Raw genomic sequence first — 20,428 nt, 5'->3', positions numbered from 1 at the left:
AATTTGTATTGATTGTGCTGGATCTCCAGATTCAAATATTTGCTTTCAAGAGTTCTGATATCTAGGTCTAAATATTTTAGCAGCTTGGTTAGTTTCAGTCAGAAACACAAACCCACCTGTAAACATCTAGAAAATAAATAATAACTACTATAGCCCAGCAATTCCTTAAAGGCTTCTCTCTGACCTCTCTCTACCTCTGGTGCTACAGCTGCTCATTTAAAGGAACTGCTTTAGAAGTGCCATCCCACAGCACCTCATCCAGTAAAACCCAGGTATCTTTCCTCTCACCCCCTTTGAAATACACTCTCCTGATCTATCCTCTTCAAGAAGATGTTCCCTGTGGTCTTACTGCTCACACATGTCCCACCAGGAACTCGGTGGCAGGCTCTGGTGCTCCCATCTATCCAAAGAATGATGGAGGGGTACCCAGCTGGACCACAAGAAGTACATTGTTAAAGTCCTTTTTTAACACTGACTTCTCTCGGCCTACCTGTAGTAAACCTGAGGCACACCCAAGTCTCTGGATTGCAGAGTGAAGGAAGCAGATGAGATCAACCCATTTTTATAGTGTTTCTGGTTTTCAGTGGAGTCATTAGGACAGAAATAACTAAATCTGATGTTCTGGTTTATAATCAGAATTTTTGGGGGCGTTTAATGCAGAACCTTGAACCCCTTGGCCTGTTGTCTTTCTTCTGGTGAATTCTTGCATATTTGGGTAGGTTTTAACTGTTGTGATTTTTGAATCTGATGGGTTGTTTCTTGGGGTGAGTTTTTTTGGGTGGTTTTTGGTTTTCCTTTGTTGTTTTGGGGATTTTTTGGAGAGACTTTTGAGGAAGCCCATACAGTTCCTCTTCATAGCAAAGTTCTGGTTTTCACTTTTTTCTCCTAGATTTCTCAAATGTTCATGAAAGTGACTTAACTAGTTCCTGCCTGTGCAGTTTTTGTTGGGGAGAACTTGTTTGCAGGGCACTGGTCTGAACTCTGTTCTATTTTATGAGGCCAAAAGCAAAACAGAGTCAAAAATATAGAATTGAGGGGAAATAAAAGCCTTACTGAGCCCCATATGCCCCTTACTTGCTTGGTCATTTCATTTCATGTTCAACCGTCCAGTTTTTGATAGTCTGAATTGTTTTTTGTGGATTTGGAGTTTTGGTTGGTTTTGCTTTGTTTTTTTCTGTAGTCAGTCTTTTAACTCTTTTTTGAAAAATTCTTCAGATCCTACTGTTATACCCCAGTATTGTTTTGTAGTTGCTTTATTAACACTCACAGTTCTTGGGTAAGCAGCTCTTAATTGCTTGCAGCATTGTGACTTGCCTGTTGCAGTATTTGAGTTAGACACAGGCATCAACAAAAGTCAGCTCCTTCCAACAGATACTGCTGTCTTTCTGCCTTTTCCACAGAAGCATGTGTTGGAAGAGTGGCTTATGTGGAATTTGTTAACACTTGGTGCAGTTTGGAGACTGGTGCTGATTTAATTAAAAACGGCTATAAAATCTTGGCTACTTTTTTCTACTGTGAAATTCACATGCACTTGGAGAAGCATCTGCAGGATCAAAGTTCATTAGCTTGTTCAGTGTTCCTAATTGCTGGAACTCCCCTCAGCCGTGTTTGTTTGGAAGATGTCTGGTGTATCATTGGATCTGCACAGCCTGCAGTGTTTCACAAGCCAGAGAAGAGCAGAGCAGTGCTTGCACAAGCATGACTATGGGAATGCACGGACAGGAAACACTGTCTGGTATTTAACATCTCCTTAAGCTATCTTTTCCCGTTACACTTTAAGCCATTCAAGCTGGTTCTCCCTTCCCTCAACCCTCCTTTGAGCATAGGCCTAGGAAACATCCATCAGCTGTTCCTGGGCAGTACCAACTGAGATGTTAGCAAACAAGGTGCTTGGACACACAGACACTCCAGAGATTAACAGGCTGAAAATGTGAGGTGAATTGCCCCTGGCTCGTGACTGTCCTGTGGCCAGGGAAGGACCATAAGTGCTCATTCCCTAAGAGTGTATCTGCTGCTTGAGGTGTGCTGCAGAACACCTCAAGAGAAGTAACCCGCTCGCTGCTCTTATTTTACTGATCAGGGATAACTAATCTCTTTGTACTGCAGGTTTTAATTCAGAATAGTTGGGGTTTTGTTCACCCAGACATCAAAGAAGTTCTGATTGGCAGCTCAGAAATTTGTGTAAGGTCTGAAAGGAGGATTTATAGGAAATGAGCAGATGGTCGAGTACAGAATTTCCCCAGGAGGCTGCAGTTATTTAAAAATGGGAGAAACTAAATAGACTGTACCAAATTTGAATGTAAAATTAACTGGCCAGCCAGTAGCTAAATACTTAACCAAAATGATTCAGCTTGGCCCCTAGCATAAGCATGTAATTGAAGTGATACATCTCTGAATTTACTCTACACACATTATTTGAAGTTTCACCTATTAAGTGCACATGAATGAAAGATGATTTTGCTAAGCACTGTTCTTTGGCGAGGCCTTTCCTGCATCTCTTTCTTTCACACTGGCAACATGATTATTCAGGCATTCAGGAGAATTCTACAAAATGTTGCTCATATTAAATGAAATATAAAGCTGTTCAACTGAATGCCTTTAATTTTTAAACTGCTCTTTTTCAAACATAAGACTTAACACATTGGTTAGGTTGCAGTATTTTGAAAAAAAACCCAAGCAGTAGCTTGCTTTATTTCGGGATTCAAGACTCAAGACTCAAGTCAAATGTCGCACATCCCTTTAAAAAATCCATGAACTCAAGTCACTTCAGAGTTTTTTGCCACATGGCTTTAGACTTTCAGTATTCTTTTTTCCAGTGTGGTTTTTTCCCTGAAGGTCTGATACATAGAAACTGGAGGTTTTGTATAGGAGTGGATGTCTGTCAATGGACAAGCAGGTTTTTAGTCCAAACCCCATGATGTCAAATGAATGGATGAATTAAAAAACTGGTTGAGCTCATTATTCTTTGAAAACTTCGGAAACCACTTTTTTTTTTTTTTTTTAGGGAAATCCCTGTGAAGCACCCTCTTTAGAAGGCAGATAGGCTTTAATTCTCTCATTACATTTTAAGTTGAATATGCAGTGGAGAGAATTATCTAAGAAATGGTATGCAATAATAAAATGTGTTTAATTACTGTCATGCTCATCTGTTTATGTTCTGGTTTTCTTCTCCCAGAAACTTACACGTAACACCTGGCGTTATGGGGTCAGTACCGTGGGCCATGTGCACACATAGTTCTGCTGAGAGTTCCCTGATGTAACACTGGTGCAGAACGTAATTACACTGTATTTCTCTTCCAGCTTGTTGTGTTTGCATAATTCTTTGTAATGGTGAAATAAAATAAATTCTTTGTAATACACCTACTGAATTTAGAAACCAGCCTTAATAACCTTTCACCTAACCTCCTGAAGTACTAAGAGGAAGAGGGTAAATATCCAAAGGGCTATGTGAAATTTTTAACTGAGCTTAGATAGCATGCTTCCCTTTATAGAAGCCTTAGAAATGTGTATTTATGGCATGATTTTCCCCCTCCCCTCCAGCAAATCATGTCCATTAGCCTCAGAGTTAGAGCCTTTGAAGAAAAATTCTCAGAATTCAACACTATCTTCCAGATATGAAAGAAAACATCTGGGTAGTGAATCCACAGCAGCCCAAGTTCAGCTAAGGCAGAAGTTTGATTGCTAACAAGATGTAGCCCTTTTGGCTTCCTTTGCAGAGACAGAAGCTCTCTCTATAAAGTAGCTCTGCATCTGTCGTGTGCAGGCTGATTGCTTACCTGGCATACAAGGCTGGATTTATGCAGAATCCCTGCTTTCTCACCATAGGAAGCCCTGCTAATTCTCTGGAAGCTTCTTGGTCCCCACGTTTTAAAGCATAATGGAGGAGCCTGAAGGAAGATATTAAGGCCTCAGTTTTTATATGTTAAGATACTTTGCCTCCTTGAGGTATGTTTATCTGTAGATATTGGTAAGTGAAGTGTTTCCATAGCCTTTTTATATCAGCCAAGAGCTGATAATGCTTATGTGGATATGATTTAGCATTGGAGTTTTTCTTTTTTAAAAGGAGTATTCTGTGTTACTGAGTGCACAGGATATGGGACCAGCTGTGTTGGATGAGACAAAAGGTCTGTCTAGTTCAGGGTGTTGTCCTTGACCTTGAGTAAGAGGGAGAACATGGGAAATGAAGTATTTTCAGAGTGATCTTTGCCACCAGATTTGTACCATGTAACTTTGTGGTAAAACTGCATTTTGAATGGGGTGCAGTCTTCTGAAAACTTCAGTTTAGAAGTTAATGTGCCAAGAAGTGATGAGAGTAAAAAGATGGAGTTGGTCTGTAAAAAAATTGCTGTTGATGGAAAGGTAAATCCTCTTCTGTGCCTTATGGTGTGTGTATCATATTCCTGAGGTCACAGGGTATCACAGCAAAAGCACAACAATAAATGTAACTGTCTGGATAATGTCATCTAGAGAGACATAAGTTTGATACGTTTATGAGCTTTGATCCATGCAGGAGGACCACCTTTAGCCGAGGTGAAAGAGGAGTCCTTCCAAAGTAACAAGCAGTCGTAACTGAGCTTCAGATGACTCTAATATTTTGAATATCCCTTTCTCTTTCTAGTCTCTGTTATCTTCATCTTTCCTCTGTCATCTTTTGTGTGAATTGGAGGTAGAAAACAGGAACTGTCCCTTTAGTTTTGATGTGACCTGAGACATGTGATTTCAGAGCTGTCTAGAGAATTAAGTTATGGCCAAACTGAAGAGCCATAGTTCAGAATTTAGGAAACTGCATGAACTCTCTCACTGTAAATCATAGAATCATTTAGGCTGGAAAAGATCTCAGTATCATTGTGTCTAGTGATTAATCTAACACTCCCAAGTCTACCTCTAAAACACAGCCCTGAGCACTATATCTTTTAAAAACCTCCAGGAATGGTGACTCAGTCACTTCCCTGGGCAGCCTGTTCCAACACTTAACAACCCTTTAGGTGAAGAAATTTTTCCAAATAACCAACCTAAACCTCCTCTAGTGCAATTTGAGGCCATTTCCTCTGGTCCTAACTCTTGTTGCTTGAGAGACTGACAAGCCACATTTCCTTTACAGGAATCTAATGGCTTTTGAGAGCTTTGTCAGTTGTGTTTGGACAGCAGTGTCACTCGGATTGCAGTGGGTTAACTGGTACAGGAATGCCAAATAACTTAATGTGTATTTAACAAGGAAATTGAAACAAAATAATTCTGATAAATAGACCTGAATCTACAACTAACACTTGGCTATTGCAGTAACTGTGTTTGCAAATAAATTACCTGCAAATTACTCTTCTGTTTTTTCCCTCTTTGGAATACCTGAAAATTATTTTTGTAATTGGCTTGAAAAATTTTACTGACACAGCAAAAGTTTTTGCTTAAGAAAAATAAGCGTGTGAACTTATCCCCCATATTAATCCACCCCCTAAGTTCTCCGGAACAATTTTTTTTCTTTAAACAGGCAACTGAACTCGCCAACTGCAGTAAGCATTTTTTTCCACCTTCTTTGTACAGTATTATTTTCTGGTCTGACACATTCTTTTGCTGTCTTCAGGGCTTATCTTTACACAGCTTCTCTTGCATCACAGCCCTTAAGAAAAACTAATATATAAGGAACTGAATTTACAAGTGTTATGTTGTCCCAGAGACGTGATTCTATGCTTATCATGCCTTCTTTGACTTGTAGCTGTGTACACTTTTTTTAAAGAAAAAAGAAAATCACCAGCTTATTTGACTAATGAGCAAGGAAAATGGATCTGGAAGGATCATCCTCCTTACTCTTTGGACATTTGGAAAATTGTTACGCTTCATAGCACAAAAATTGCTCAGGATTGCTGTGGGGAAGCGGAGAGGTGGACATCAGCTGCTGCAAGGAATGGAGCATGTACATAGGAGCTCTCATGCATTATTCATCACAAGCTCTTTTCACTGTAATCAGCTGGAGGAAGTAGTTAGTCTAGTTTAAGCTACACTAGTATTTATATTTAGGCGACTTAAACAAGCCCAGGCAAGTACTGCACCAACTCTTTTTATTCATCTGCAACCAAATGTAGGGCACACTGCAGCTCTGCTTAAACCCCTCTGTCTCTTTAGTCTGAAGAACAGGAGTCATGCAACCAGGAAAAGCTGCACTGAGGATACACACATGCATTCATGCTGGAAAATGAAGCTTCAGGTAGGAGAATGTCTCGTCAGCAGAGGGATGCTGTTGAGCCCTGCAAGAGAATTGTGTGTCAGGGCAGCCTCTGTCAAGGGAGGCTGGTGGAGAGGTTCCTCCTTAGAGTGCTACCTGAATGATCCTTTTTAGTGTCATACTTTGTTCAGTTCTAGTTATAAAGATGCATTATTTTCTTTTAACATGTTTCCTTCATTCACACTGACCTTCTAAAGGTGCTGGGGTTTAAAAATAGGGAGACAGCTTGCTGGTTTTTGGAAATTTTTGAGTTGTTTTTCTTTAAGGTAGCTTTTTAATTTTATTGGTTATTTAGGACTTCAGTTTGGGGGGAAGGTAACCTTAAGAGATTCTGTTAAAACACAGCTGGATGTGATAAGCCTTAAGCTCCAGTGTGTCTTTTCAGTGGTTCTGTGTTTGAATGGCTGCAATATTTGCTACTTTTAATTTGCTGAATAAAGATGCTTGTTAATAGGAGCTTCTGTTCTCAAAGCATATCTGCATTTTCTAATGTTTCCAGTTGCTCTAAAAGAAATCCATAGTCTGTCTTTGCAAGCTTTGTATGTTTAAATTATTAAGGCTCTAGCTGTACTGTTAATTCAGTTTTAGACAAAGAAGGGGATTTTGCAAAACCTTATGGAACAATAACAGAGGGTCTTTGTTCTGTTCTGTGAGCATTATTTGCTGTGTAATGTGTGGGTTTGTGCATGTGTGTGAGAGGGAGGTACACAAACACATAGTCTCATTTGGCAAGAATGTTCAAATGTTATTTGCTTTGTTTGTCTGAAGTGTGCTTGTGTGTGTGTGTGTGTGTGTGTGTGTGTGTGTGTGTGCCTCTGGCTGTGAGCTGCGCGGTGTGGGTTTGTGTCCTGCCTCTTGGGGATCTGCTTGAGCTTTGGGGAAATTGGCATTTATCTATCTATTTGGTTGTTTATTTATTTATTTTAGTGGGGTGATAAACTTGACAGTGCAAAGATCAAGAGTCACTGCTAGACAACCAGGACAGAATGGTGCTTTGCTGTGCAGATTAGTTGTTTTCTTTTCAAAATGATAGCTTGAAGTCCAGTCCAGGATTTAGTAAATAAGCATTGCTGGTGGAAACAAAAATTATCAGCTTTATGTGAAATCCTTCAGGAGATTAATGGTCACATGTTTTTGGCATAAATGTATGCTGCCTGCCAGTATGTTGTCTTCCAAGATGACTTGATCACCTAAATAAAATTTGCATGTACACAAGAATATGTTGTTTAGTGACATTTCCTTTGTGCCTTTTAACAGTTGGAAGTTACAGGATTTTGTCCCACACATTATCGGTCTGTGGCTTTGTTAGGGGGACACATGTATGCTTTTGGTAGTCCTAAATAGCTTGAAATGTTGACTCTAAAACTTTAAAAGCTTTTTTTGACTTTATATGTGAAAGTACTTCAAATTCATATGCTGTGCATACACTGAGAATTGCTCTCCTACTTGAATTTTGCAGATGCTTCAATATTTGCCATAAGATAGAGAGCTGGCAGTCTAATATTCTCTTACAACTGAATGTATGACCTTTCAATGTGTAAGATCCTTTTTTCATGGAAGCTGGCTAGCAGAATTATTTATCTGATTTTATTTGACTTAAAGGGTCTTGTGCATTCAGTTAATTGACTGAAGTCAGTGGAGATGTATTCACAATTGTGTGACTTAAGGATTTTTTTAACAAAAACGTGTATTTTACTGTTCTGCAGCTCAGTTACACCTAGAGTCCAGAGTTATCTTATCTAGTCATCAGGGTATGGGGAAGGAAGAGTTATTTCTGCACTTGCTTGTGTAATATATTGATAATTTAAAATTAGGTTTTCTAAAAGTGTCTCTATGTTGTTCTTTTTCAACTATCCACATTCAGATTTCATCTGTACTCAGCCTCCACTCAACTGATTTTATTAACTCTTTTTTATAATCAAATACTATCTAATACTATCACTGTATCAGAAAACCACAATTGCAGCATGGTTTGCACAGGGAGGACTCAAACATGTTCACCCTGGCTTAAACCAGTTTGGGCCCAGGTGAAAATGTCATGTTTGATGTGTCATATGAAAGTGGTTGGGCTTTTGCCCATGCTTCAGAAGTTCCTCAGAATATTCAAGAAGCTGAAACATGAGAGATCTGGATGGACCGTGATCATAAAATCATATGGATGAACTGTTGATCATAAAATCTCAGTCTTGGAAAGAGAAGTTTTATTCTGATTTTTACAATTTTTTAAAATGCAGACATTGTTACAATGATGATAAACTTTCACATGTCTGAAAATTGTTCTGGATTAAAATATCTTCCAAATTTGCCTAAGATGTGCTCTATCAACTAAGAGTGAGAAAAATATTTTGACTGAACAGAACACTTCCGGCATTACTTAGAGATACAGGAAGGTGAGAGATTGTACTGAACATTTTAAAAAAAGGTAATAAATAAGGAAGGAAAGGGCAGAAATCAAATTTTTGTTATTTTTCTGTAGATCACTATGAAGAGCTGGAATCAAACCAGAAGAGGAAACAACATACCCTCTATTCAGGCTGTGGCAAGCAGCAGGGCTGAGACTGATTTGATAAAACTCCTTACCAGTTTCATCTCCTATCTCAGTGTCTCTTTGTAATGGAATATAAAGGCTTCTAATGGAAGAATCAGAAATGCAATTAAAATATTCCCTATTTAACAGCAGCAAGAAATGTCACAAACTGAAATGAAGAGTATGCTTATATTGGTCTTAAAGCAGCAAATGGAAGAGGAGTTATTAGTTATGTGATATAAAGGCAGCATCATATTGTAATAGCATTTAAATTAAATCCATCTGTGATGTCCTTGGGAAAAGCAGTAGAAAACAGGGAAGACTCCCTCTTTTGCCAGCAGCAGAGGATGACAGTGACTGCTTTCCTCCCATGGGTGTGGCTGGGAGGAGAAACAGTGGTGAGGCTGCAGAAGGGAGGGTCCTCTGCACCTCCTTGAGGATGGCAGCATGCCAGACTGGAGATCTCTGCCCCTGGGTCTGGTGGAGGAGGGACAAAGAGGTGCTGTCATCTCCTTGTGCTTCAGCCTCAACACTGTAATGGGTTTGGCCTCTTCATCATGGACCTGTCTTGGCCACTGGTGACAAGGGAGGGTCAGTAAAAGGAGGGACGCTGTTTCTGCCCACCACACCTCCCCAGACTTCCACATCTCATTGTCCAAAAGGTACAGGATGCTCTGATATCTGAGCAGAAACTATTGAAATGCTGTTGTATGTTTCTTCCCTCCTGGGAATGACTGCAGAATGGGAAGAAATACAGTGGGGATGTGACCTGTGTAGCGTTTGGTGGAGACAGAGAGATAGCAGGCAGCCATGTGCATCTCCATGAATTGAGTGCAGCTCGAGTGAGTCAGGACATGACTGTCAATACAGACAAGCCCAGTCTAAGAGCTGAATGAGCACATTAGTGCAGAGATGTGCCAAGCTGCAGCTGCTTCTCACTGAGCAAGTCTTGAGTAAAGGCTGAGTGATGTGCTGTCTTGGCACAGCTCAGGTTTGGTCCAGTTTATTTGTGCCTTCATATTAAAGTAACAGCAAGTGAACAGACTGGAGGTGAAGTAGCATTTTGATGTCTTGCATATAACAAATGATAATCATTGCAGTTTTGCTTTGGACCTACCTGGTCATGTATTTGACCTTCAGCAGTGTTTAGAGAACAATCCTGAAGTGAGATGATTGCAGACACACACAACATCCGAGCTTAAAGCTAACAGAAAGGCATTTCAACACCATTTGTAAATGTTGGCCTATTGATGCTGATGACCTCAGACCTTGGACTGAGATATAAAATCCTGAATACGGATAGGCCAGTTAAATCTCTCCAAGTCAGACCACCTCTGCCCTGGACTCTGCAGAGAGATTTAGCCACTGTGCCTTTCTTGTGCTCCCTGAGCAGTTTGTGTGAAGCTAGTGAAGGCTGGCAGCTTGAAAGCACTGAGAAAATAGAGGTCAGGAAGGAAGGAACGGCAACAATTGCAGTCTGGGATTAGGGGAATTTGGTTTTATTTTGTCGTTTTTATAGTGTCATCCTGGGATACTTTTGTCTGACTGTACCTCTGCACTATAGTTATTTGAGGCACTAGTGGCATTTCTTTTTTCCTGTTCTATTCCTATCATGTATTGTTGTTTTTCTGATTTGCTGATTTTTTACTAAGATCTAAATTCACTTTCTGGAGAGAATCATCTCCTGTATGGGAGCAGAAGATAATGTATTCTTGACCCCTTCAGCACTAAATGCATATCTCATGAATGCTGACTAATCCAGAGAACTGACTCAAAGAGACACAGAACCCCTTACACTCATGATAACCAACGTATTAAAGTTGTCAACAAAGTTAAGACCATAGCTAGAATTGAGAACATAGGAACTGCTGTACCAGGTTGGACTAAAGCACCTTGTGGTGGTGTTCAACAGGAGGTGCTTAGGGAGCAGTAAAAAAGGAGGCATGTAATTATGTGATATGTCAAAAGTTGGCATACCATCTCCCATATAATAGTGCCTCCCAAATGTATTGGAAGATGGCACAAATAGGTAAGGCTTTTGTGATGAGTGGTTTGACAGAGAATTGTCTCTGTCATTTGCAGCATGACCACAAATGTTACAGCTACTCAGTCACACCTTCTATATTTGTTAATAACACCTTGCATGCCACTTAACTCCTTCACCGTGAGTTATGTCAAAGGACTACAAAGGATTTTGGAAGCCCAGGAGTCCTGTCAGCTGCAGTAGAAATGAGCCAGCCTCAATGGGGAAACCCTACCCTTGCATGATGATCTTAGAAGAACATTTGGAGGAGGTCAAAAATAGGCAGTTGTCAATAGACAGTTCAGTCAAACTTACAAAGCAGAGCTAAACTTTGATAAGTTACTATTGCATTGAGTTACTGAGAAAAACAAGACACACATTAAAGAAAAAGAAGAAACTTTTTCTGTATGATCTTTAACATTCATAAATCTGTAAAGAACAGAGAGAATTTCAGATTATGCTGTTCTTCCCACCTTCCTCTGCTTTTTGATGTCTTTTTGTGACTTGCTCTTCTTCCCTTTCGTGTCTGTGCTTGATGTGGTTTTGACACTGGGATTAATTTTTGTTAAATTTCACTTCGTCTAGTTATGTTGCTTTCACTTATAGATTCCTTCCACTTGTTACTAAAGTTACTAATTTCTTTCTCACAGTTGCATTTCCTAAAAATACTCCTTTGTAATGTGTCTTGGAATCCATGTTTCTTTGTTAGCAGCATGCCTTTTCCGTGCAGCTCTACAGGCTGGGGGAGGAGTGGCCTGAGAGCTGTTTCACAGAGAAGGATTGAGGTGCTGGGTGACAACCAGGTGAATATGAGCCAGCAGTGGGTCCAGATGGCCAAGAGGGCCATGGGCATCTTGACCAGTATCAAGAACAGTGGGGCCGGCAGGACCGGGGGCAGTGATCATCCGCCTGTACTCAGCACTGGTGAGGCCACACCTCAAGTGCTGCCTTCAGTTCTGGGCCTCTCACTTCAGAAGGGACACTGAAGTGCTGGAGTGTGTCCAGGGGAGGACAGCAAGGCTCATGAAAGGTCTAGAAAAGTTGTCTTACAGGAATGGGGGAGGCAGCTGGGTTTGTTTAGACTCGAGAAGAGGCAGCTCCAGCAGGACCTCATCACTCTCTACAGCTGCCTGAAGGGAGGGTGCAGTGAAGTGGGAGCTGGTCTCTTCTGCTCTGCCTACAGAGGGGACAAGACAAAATGGCCTAAAGATGAGATAGGAGATTCAGATTAAATATGAGAAAAAATTTCTTCATTGTTAGTGTGGTCAGGCATTGGAATAGGTTGCCCAGGAATGTGGTGGAGTCACCAACCCAAAGGTGTTTAAGAATCATCAGGATCTGGTGCTGGGTGATGTGGTTTAGGGGTTACAGTGGTAGTGCTGGGTGGATGGTTGGACTTGATGATTTTAAAGGTATCTTCCAACCTTAATGATTCTTAGATTCCATGATCTGTCTGCTACACTTGAATGAAAGACAAAGTCAGTGACTGGGACTGACTGAAAGTCACTTTCCTGGTGCTACTTTATTATCTTAACTGCAAGCTCACCCAGCAACTGCTAAATGCTGTTTAGTGCTGCTGAATGTATTTGCTTGGTGGCTGTTACAAACTGTGTGGGAACCTTCTGTGGCTCAAACAGAGATAATCAAGAACAAGCTGTCAAACAATCAATGCTTCTGCCAGTTGTCTCAGAAGTAAACTTTAGAGGGTCAGATTGGCTAAAGAAAAGTAGGTCTCTGAAGACCGATGTTTAAAGTTCTTTTGCTTCTCTCAGGAGCAAAACCTGTGAGTTTCATGTCATCTTTTACTCTCACTGAAGTGATTTAGTTTTTCACAAGAGAGTTCCACAGTGGGTTTGAAGGAGGTAACAGTTCTCTCTGCCAGTATCACTTCAGAGACTCTATTAAGCCTGACTGGGTGCTGCCCTTCTTGAAATGAATTAAAATACCCTTGCCCTGAACTTTGTCTCCTGCTTGGCAGGAATTTTTCATTCAAGTGCTTTCTTTATGAGCCTAGCTGTGAGGAAATCTGAACAGCTCAACTCAAGCCTTTCATCTTACAGCTGGACGAAGCATATCCACCAGTGCTGTTTCTTCCAAGTTGTCTTATTTTGATGTACTGCAGACACCAGAAGGGTACTGTAGTGTTGCTCAGAAGTGCTTTAAAACATAGTATGTACTCCAAAGACATTATTGGCTTGGAGAAGGTGAGGTTATGTAGAAGAGTACTGCAAGGGGGTGATTTTCCCATTTATTCAGTTAAGTAATTTAGCAAAGACTACTTAGATTATTTTCCCACCACACCCCTCTCCCTTGTCTCATCCACATTTTTTTTCTATTATGCCTTTTGGCGAAGGACACGATGTCTTCAGCCTGTTGGCTGGCTGATAACATCAGACAGCCTTGCCTCTCTGAATGGCAGCCTCATTTGGTGGACAAAAACCACCTTGAATTTCAGTCCCAGTAAAGAAAAAAAAAAAATAAAAAAACAAACCAACCCCAAACCACCAAAACCACACAAACCCAGAAAATAAACCAAATCATCATCCCCACCCCTCCAGAAAAAAAAAAAACAACAACAAAAAAAAAACACACAAAAAACCCCCTAACAAACATACTGTTAGTACTCTCTGAGTATGTTAAAAGAAATGGTAATTTTGTGATCTCTTCATTGAGCGTTCCCATGTGTCTGTCCTGCATGTGACTGAAAGGAAAGTAATGTAGATAAAGGTTTCTTGGTTTTTTTAATCTTGCTCAAATTTTAAGTAATGCTTGAAATGTGCATTTTTTTTAATATTTGCTTCCTCTGTGGACTTGTTTTTATTGTGTATTCTGGTGTACTCTGCTTCTGTGACTGGGGATGCATGCACTTGTTTTATAAATTTTAAGCTAATTTCATAATTTTGAAATTTGAGTAATGGAGGGGGTTTTTTTGTGTATAAGAGCTCACTGAAATTGAATTGTCATTGCTTAAAAGGTGGTAAACAGTTTGGATTCTGGATACTAGAGCCAGTAATGCTTCAAGTAGCAATGTGGTGATGAACTGGCATGTTCCTAGACAGTCCTTGAACTAGGTCCTAGCAAAGACCGTGGAGATGCCTTATTTTTTTAATTATTATTGTTATTTTTAAAAGGGAATCTGAAGCTCTTCAGTGGTGCAGTTTGGCAGTTCAAAGGAGAGGTAGCAGGAGAGTGTTGGGCGAAAATGTTCTTCCGAGAGAATGGTTTCTGCACCTTCTGATGGGCAGCTGAGATGCTGCTAACGTGGCTTTTTGTGTTTCTCTTGTCTGGGGATCTCTTTTTCCCTCTTTCTTATTTGATGTCAAGTTCCCAGCTTAGCCTAGTGTAACAGGAAGCAATCTCAAAACCAATGAATTTAAGCTCCCTTATGCTGAGTTGGTTGGTCGGTCTCCATATTCAGGGCATTCTGTGGTTACTACACACTGTTGCTTCTTTCTCTTGGTATTAAGTTAATAGTTGAGCAGTTTTTACCATTCCATCTGCTTCCTATTAACTACTAATTTTGTTGCTGTTACTTATCTTCAGTTTCTCTCTTGCTGTCTAATGGAAAATTAGTGTTTTATGACTTGCTGGGGTACTTACTTCATCTCAATTGACAGTCAGTGGTTAATATTAGGATGTTGAAATGCAACAACACTCTTCCCCAAGGAAGTATTTGTCTGTCTCAAAGGGGTCAGATTAGTTTGAAGAACCAGATGTAATACCTTAGGCTATTTGAGGCACCAGCTCTACTTTCAAATCCAGGCTGGGCCATTTTGGTTAGACTAATAATCCCTTTGTTTTCTATCCGCATTGTTCAGGAGCTCTGCTTCTGATATTTTACTTCTTTAATACTTCTCTCTTCCATAATTGTGGCCCTACATTCACCCTGGTCTTTGTGAGAATACTCACTGCATGTTGTTCTCCCTCAAAATATCCCTTGCTTCAAGTGAAATTAGTCTCCTGACTTCTGTTGGCTTCTCATTTCCCAGGTTACAATTAAGGGTCAGAATAGGAGTTGACTTAGTGATCATCTGTGCTGCAGTCTGATATAGTTATTACAGTTGGACAGAAGATCTTAAATTAAGAACCAAGAGCTTAGCTGCAGTTGGCATCCCTGAAATAGATTTGTGTACAAAGCTTGGGAGCTGCTGCTTTCTAAGGGACAGTGGTTTATAACTGTCCCTGTTGTTTTTCATCAGCCTTAAAGTAGTGAACTTTGGTGACAAGTTGTGATGACAATGCCTCATCATTGCCACATCAGCTTTTCAACTGAAAGCATTTTCACAATTGAAAGACATTTTCTACCTATTTTTTTTAATGGCTGCAAGGGTGGGAGAGCTGTAAGCCTAAGATGTGCTTTGAAGGCTCATGATTTACCAAAATGCATGTATTTAAATGGCAAACACACAGTAGACAGGCAAAAGGAAAAAAAAAAGAAAAAAGTTGTCTCTGTCCATAAAGCTTATTTTGATTGGCAGATTTTCACTGGCTGTGTAAGGTAGGGAGTTTTGTGTTGGTATTTTGCAACATTGTTTTCATGACTTTACTGTGGCGTTTAAACAAATTACAGCCCTATCAAAGCTCCTAATTAGGCATTGAGTATTTTCTCTTCTGCAAAAATGCTGTATTAAATGTAAAGAAGAGTTGAAGAGTGGCACCAGGACCAAGCCAATTTCTCAGTAAGATTGCCTTAATCTACACAGTATGATTTAAAAATAAAAGGATGCAACTCCTCCTAATAAACTGTAGTGTTATGGATAATGAGAAATGTATCTTGTTACAAGAAACCTTTCTTCTGCCTCCCTCAGCTGTACTGGAGCAAAGCCCTTTTAGTGGTAAGACTGAGACTATCTCCAGGTTACCTGGCATAAACTATATAGCTGTCCTGTGTGGAGAGGAGCAGGCTTAGGACAATGTATGTGATAATTCAAGAAAGGCAATCTTTTTAAAAAACAAACAGAACAGAGGCCAAATTAATATTGAAAAATCAAGCTAGGTAAATGCAGTGATAATCTGGCCCAAATGCAGATTTTTGTCTTTTATTTCAGTCTTTTGATCAAGAAACTGTGTATCCTACGAAATTACAATAATATTATGGCAGATGACAGCTGGAAGAGACTTAGTGGTGGGAGCTGAGGTTCTTCTGTGTGAAAGGATTTCTGAGATGCAGCAGGTGTAGGATGGATGTTTTAACAGTCTCATTTCTGCAGCCCATTTATCTCAAAGTCAAATAAAGTACAACAGGGACAAGAATATTCCTTGAGTGGGTACCCTTGGAAAGGAACTTTGCATTCTCCTTTGCTGTCTGATAGTCTCTCCCCTAGCCCATGAAAAAGCTTGTGCATCAGGCTCTTCAGTCTAGTTTTTCTTGATGCTTCAAACCATTAATGGTTTGTGCAAATTGTCTCTCATCAGAAGACCTAGATTTCTCATCCAAAATTCAAAAAAGAAATGTAAGAGACATTCTGTCTTTAGAAAAACAAAGCAAAACAAACAGTTAGGGGTGGAGGAGGATTATCCATTTTGGTTTTTTCTTCCTCAGTTGTATTGCTGATTATATCGCTTATTACTTGTTTTGTCCTCCTTTCCCTTTCTTGCTCTTCTGCTTTTTATCTAGAAGAGTTTTCACTTCTGCCATGCCATGCCATGTAGCAGCTGCTTTTGATTTGCGGAAGCACAAGTAGAAGCCTTCTCACATGTCTGACTCCAGGGAAGATGTTAACATGCTTTTCACTGAAAGGAAAAGAAGAGATACATCTGAGATGAAAACAGAGCATCTGCAATAGCAAGAAGTGTGAATTTAACAAGAAGGAAACGAGCTCCTGATCAGCAGTGGGAAGAGAATCTGCTCATTGTAATGTGAGCATTTTTGCAAGTTGTCTTCTTCTTTACCATTTTTAGATGTGAACCACTTTTACCTGTCAATGCTTTTCAGAGGTGATCTCTGACTCTGTCCCCTTAATTTCAGCTGAGCTTTGGGAAGGATTAGTGTCCAAGGCCATGAAGGTCTGACTACAGAAAGTGCACCTCCTAGTTCCTCAACCATTCTTCAGTGGTTAGCCCAGCTTTTTTCCTTTGCTGTTGTCTGTGGTACAAATAAAATCAGCTACCTTGTCATTAAAATAGAGGTGACACTTGAAGGATTTCTCTTTTGAGAGGGTTTCTTTGTCTTAGTTTATCGTAGCCCTTGATTTGACCCTGTCAGTGCAGATTCTTTCCATTAAATGAGAACAAAATGTAGTTTTTGAGGGGTTTTTTGCTATAATATATACATATATATGTCTGTGTATGCATTTTAATGCATTTGACATAAATATGCCTCTCTCCATTGAAGCCTCCCGTTTTTACACCAGTCTCCTCTTCTCTTAGTGCCTTTTGTTGATTGCTGCCGTTATGTTTTCTTGTATTGGGTTGTAAGATTTCTGAATCAGTTCCAGCCTTTTGCCATGTGTTGTATTGCTGAGCAGTACACAGCCCTGCTCCTGAATTCTCTTCTTTCTTGAAAGTGTCAATTGAATTTGGCACAGTATTCTAATTTTTAATTACATCCAGACAGAATGTTCCAGTCATTCTAGGCCCTCAAGTATTTGTAACTCTTGTATAGTGAGATTAACTCGATATCTTTTAGGGAATAAAACCACCCTATCTGTAAGTATTTGTTAGAAGGGTATGTTGAACTGGAATCCAAATCTAATGCTCCACTTCTGAGGATTGATAGCTGGCAGAAAAATAAAATCCTTCTGGATTTAAAAATTATTGCAATCCTATTTTCTAAAGCTTACAGGAGTTCCCCTTTGCACCTAGGATTAGATGTTATGAAGATGACTATATTTCTATCCATTCTAGATTCTTCATATGGAAGTCCTCCTCCTTTGTATAACATCCCAAATTCTGTTTCTTGCATTGAATTAAAAAATATTTCCAAGTTACTGTAGGGGTGGGGAAAGGTACAGAGAAAGACAGTATAGATAGGACCAGAAAGACAGGAGAAAAGGGCAGGTTTGTATGGGAAGAGCAGTATCTTAAGAAGAGTCAAGAGTGATAAAAAGCACAAGGAGACACAAAGTGCAGGTGTGATGTGGGTTAAGATGGTGCTGGGGACACTGGTGGTGGCTGAAGATGCACTTGGTGTGGTCACTGGCTCATTGGTTGTTCTCCTCACTCTATCTGCTGCAGAAAGATACAAAGCAATGCTTACTTATAGGCAGTGTTTATGTGTGGGCTTTCCTGGTTTCACCCTGTCACTTTGGGAAGCAAAGTGTTTTTTAATCTCCATAAGCCTCTAGTCTTGCACCAAAACATGCCCCTCCTGAAATGTAATCCTCTTACTTCAGTTACACTGCTATGCTCCAGTTATGGCCATGTGCTTGGGAACACAGGCAGCAGGGTTTCTGAATGTGTCAAAGGTTGGAAAAACTTAAATATCCAAGCACCTAGAGGAAGCCTAACTTTTTTTGGACAAGCTTGTCCTTATGCTGTGGGGCCTCACTTGCCAAAAAAAAAAAAGAACAACAACAAGAAAGCAAACAAAACAAAACCAAAACTCCACCACAAAGCAGACAAACAAAAAACCCCAAAACAAAATAAAACAAATTATGCGTCTTTGAACATATACCAGTTTGCATCACCCTCAGTTTCCTTGCTTCCATGTACAGGGGAATGAGGGCGTTGTGGAGCACCTTCTGCATGCTTGTGGGCCGCATGCTTAGAGAACTAAAAGTCATTATACAGCCAGGGAAGTGCAATACAATTTGGAATGAAATTTACAAGTGGTGGGGGCAAATAAAAAAGTTCAGGGGTGAAATGAGATTGGTGGAATGAAATGCATCACAGACTTAAAGGAAGCAGTTACTAAGAAGCAGTCAGTGTTTTGCCAGGTGGTGGGCTCTGGGAGGCAGCTCTTAAAGCAGATCCTGACGTCTGAGACTCTCTGTGAAAATCAATGCCCTGACAAGATCCAGCTTGGAGATTTACATTCTACAACCAAGAAGAATGGAGGGAAGAGCTCTTGCTCATGTTCTCCTTGCTTTGGCATGGTTTCAGTGTACATGAAACTCATCCTGTGCAAACCACACAGGCTGTTCAGCCACGTGCCTGTAACAGGACACAGCTGCTGGCTGTGACACTGAGCAACTCTGCATACAGCAGTACTACAAACAGGGGTGAATTTCACTCAGGGCAGCGTAACTTCCTTGTGCCTCAGGTCTCTCTTCTGCCAAGTAACTGCCACGTTTGCCTGCTTCAGGACACTGATACCAAACTCCAGGTGTGTGTTTTGAAAGAGGCTGTGAATTGCAAACGGGCCTCATCATGTCTCTTTTACAGGTATCATCTTGTTCTGCTGTTGTCATGAGCGGGTCCCTAGTGCTGTTCAACAGTGAACAACTGCAGTATTTCCTCTGGAGGGGGAATAATGTTTTGGAGGAAAGGTGCTATATAAGAAATCACATGCGCTGTGCACCAAAGTTTCAATCCTGTAGTACAGCCTGATTTTTCAGTGATAATGTGGGTGTTATCCAAATACTTCAATGTACTAAGAGAGGCTCTTCCATTTTTATGTCCTCTTTTTTATGTCATTCGTTCTGTCATTTTGTGTACTAGCAGCAGATGGTGTTAAGGAACCTTCCAAGAAAACTATCAGCTTTTCTGAGCCTCTCTGTAGAAAATTGGCCACTTGTTCCTTTGAACTCTTGCTTTTTTTATTTACCTCTCTATTTTGCTACTTTGTTCTTAGCTGCAGGATAAGACTACGTGTTTCACTACTTTGAGATTCTAAAGCTTGGAGTTTTAAGTGACTGGAAGAGGTTTGCCCCAGCAACTTTTCACTGGAGATGAGATGTTTTCTTCACTTCTACACATTCAACAAGGGAAGCCTACAGGGAGTATGTCCAAAGACCCACAGAATTTTTCCAGACCTGATACTTCAATACCTCTATCTCCCTGTTTGGAGGATTACTAAAACTTGAACTGTAAGGGTAATAGGAAACTGTCATAACTGCAGGGTGAACTGTTACCTTTTGATCAGTTGCAAATGCATTTTCCTTTGGGTTGATTCTCATTGTTCATGATGCTTGTTTTGTTGCAGGAATCCCTGCTCACCAGTCTCAAGTCTTGCCTGACCTAAAGAATCATTTAATCTCATCTGTGAATTTCCTCCTAGCTGCCTGTGAAAACAGGCATTCCTCAAAGCAAAGCACATATATGTAAGAAAAGGTGAAAGGAAAACAAAGAGTTAAAATGCAAAAGATGATAAATGTATCTAACCCTTAGCTTTTCCTTGCAAATTCACATCAATCTCACTCATGTTTGGTAACTTTGTATTGAAACACAAAACCCGTGAATTTTAAATATAGCGGAGTCTGAATGTGGGCCACAATGTTCTGGTTTGAGTCCTTGTACATTTAAGTCTCCGTATTTCAGAGCACAATCCAGTTGGTTATGCAGGTTGCATCCTTATCCTGTGGTACTGTCTGATCACTCTCACTGCCTACACTTGCAAGATGCAGCTCAGCAGCATCTAATCCTTCCCCCTGTGCTCCTGCCTTTCCCCACAGTGCTTGCTGTGCCAAATCATCTATTTTGTCTTTTAGAGAATGCTTTGCATATTTTTTTTCTTGGTGGATGCCTTCTGAAGGGCCTCTTTAAAACTAAAATCTAAGAG

General features: G+C 40.2%; 1 protein-coding gene across 3 annotated transcripts in view; it reads left to right on the top strand.

The window, feature by feature from the left end:
* MARCHF8 (membrane associated ring-CH-type finger 8) overlaps positions 1–20,428 on the top strand; it is an 88,299-nt gene that overhangs the window by 33,566 nt on the left and 34,305 nt on the right. Inside the window, exon 1 of one of the 3 annotated variants that reach the window (XM_030950949.1) lies at positions 5,990–6,199. The exons of the other annotated variants lie outside the window; for them this stretch is intronic. Coding sequence (XP_030806809.1) covers positions 6,170–6,199 — 30 coding nt within the window. The 5' untranslated portion in view covers positions 5,990–6,169. Of the gene's footprint in view, positions 1–5,989; positions 6,200–20,428 lie in introns of those variants that run through there. 3 annotated transcript variants of the gene reach the window in all.

The sequence above is a fragment of the Camarhynchus parvulus genome, chromosome 6 (genome assembly GCF_901933205.1).
Source record: "Camarhynchus parvulus chromosome 6, STF_HiC, whole genome shotgun sequence".
Lineage (NCBI taxonomy): Eukaryota > Metazoa > Chordata > Aves > Passeriformes > Thraupidae > Camarhynchus > Camarhynchus parvulus.
Note: the sequence above shows the minus strand (reverse complement) of the source record. Positions and strands in the feature narration are given on the sequence as shown.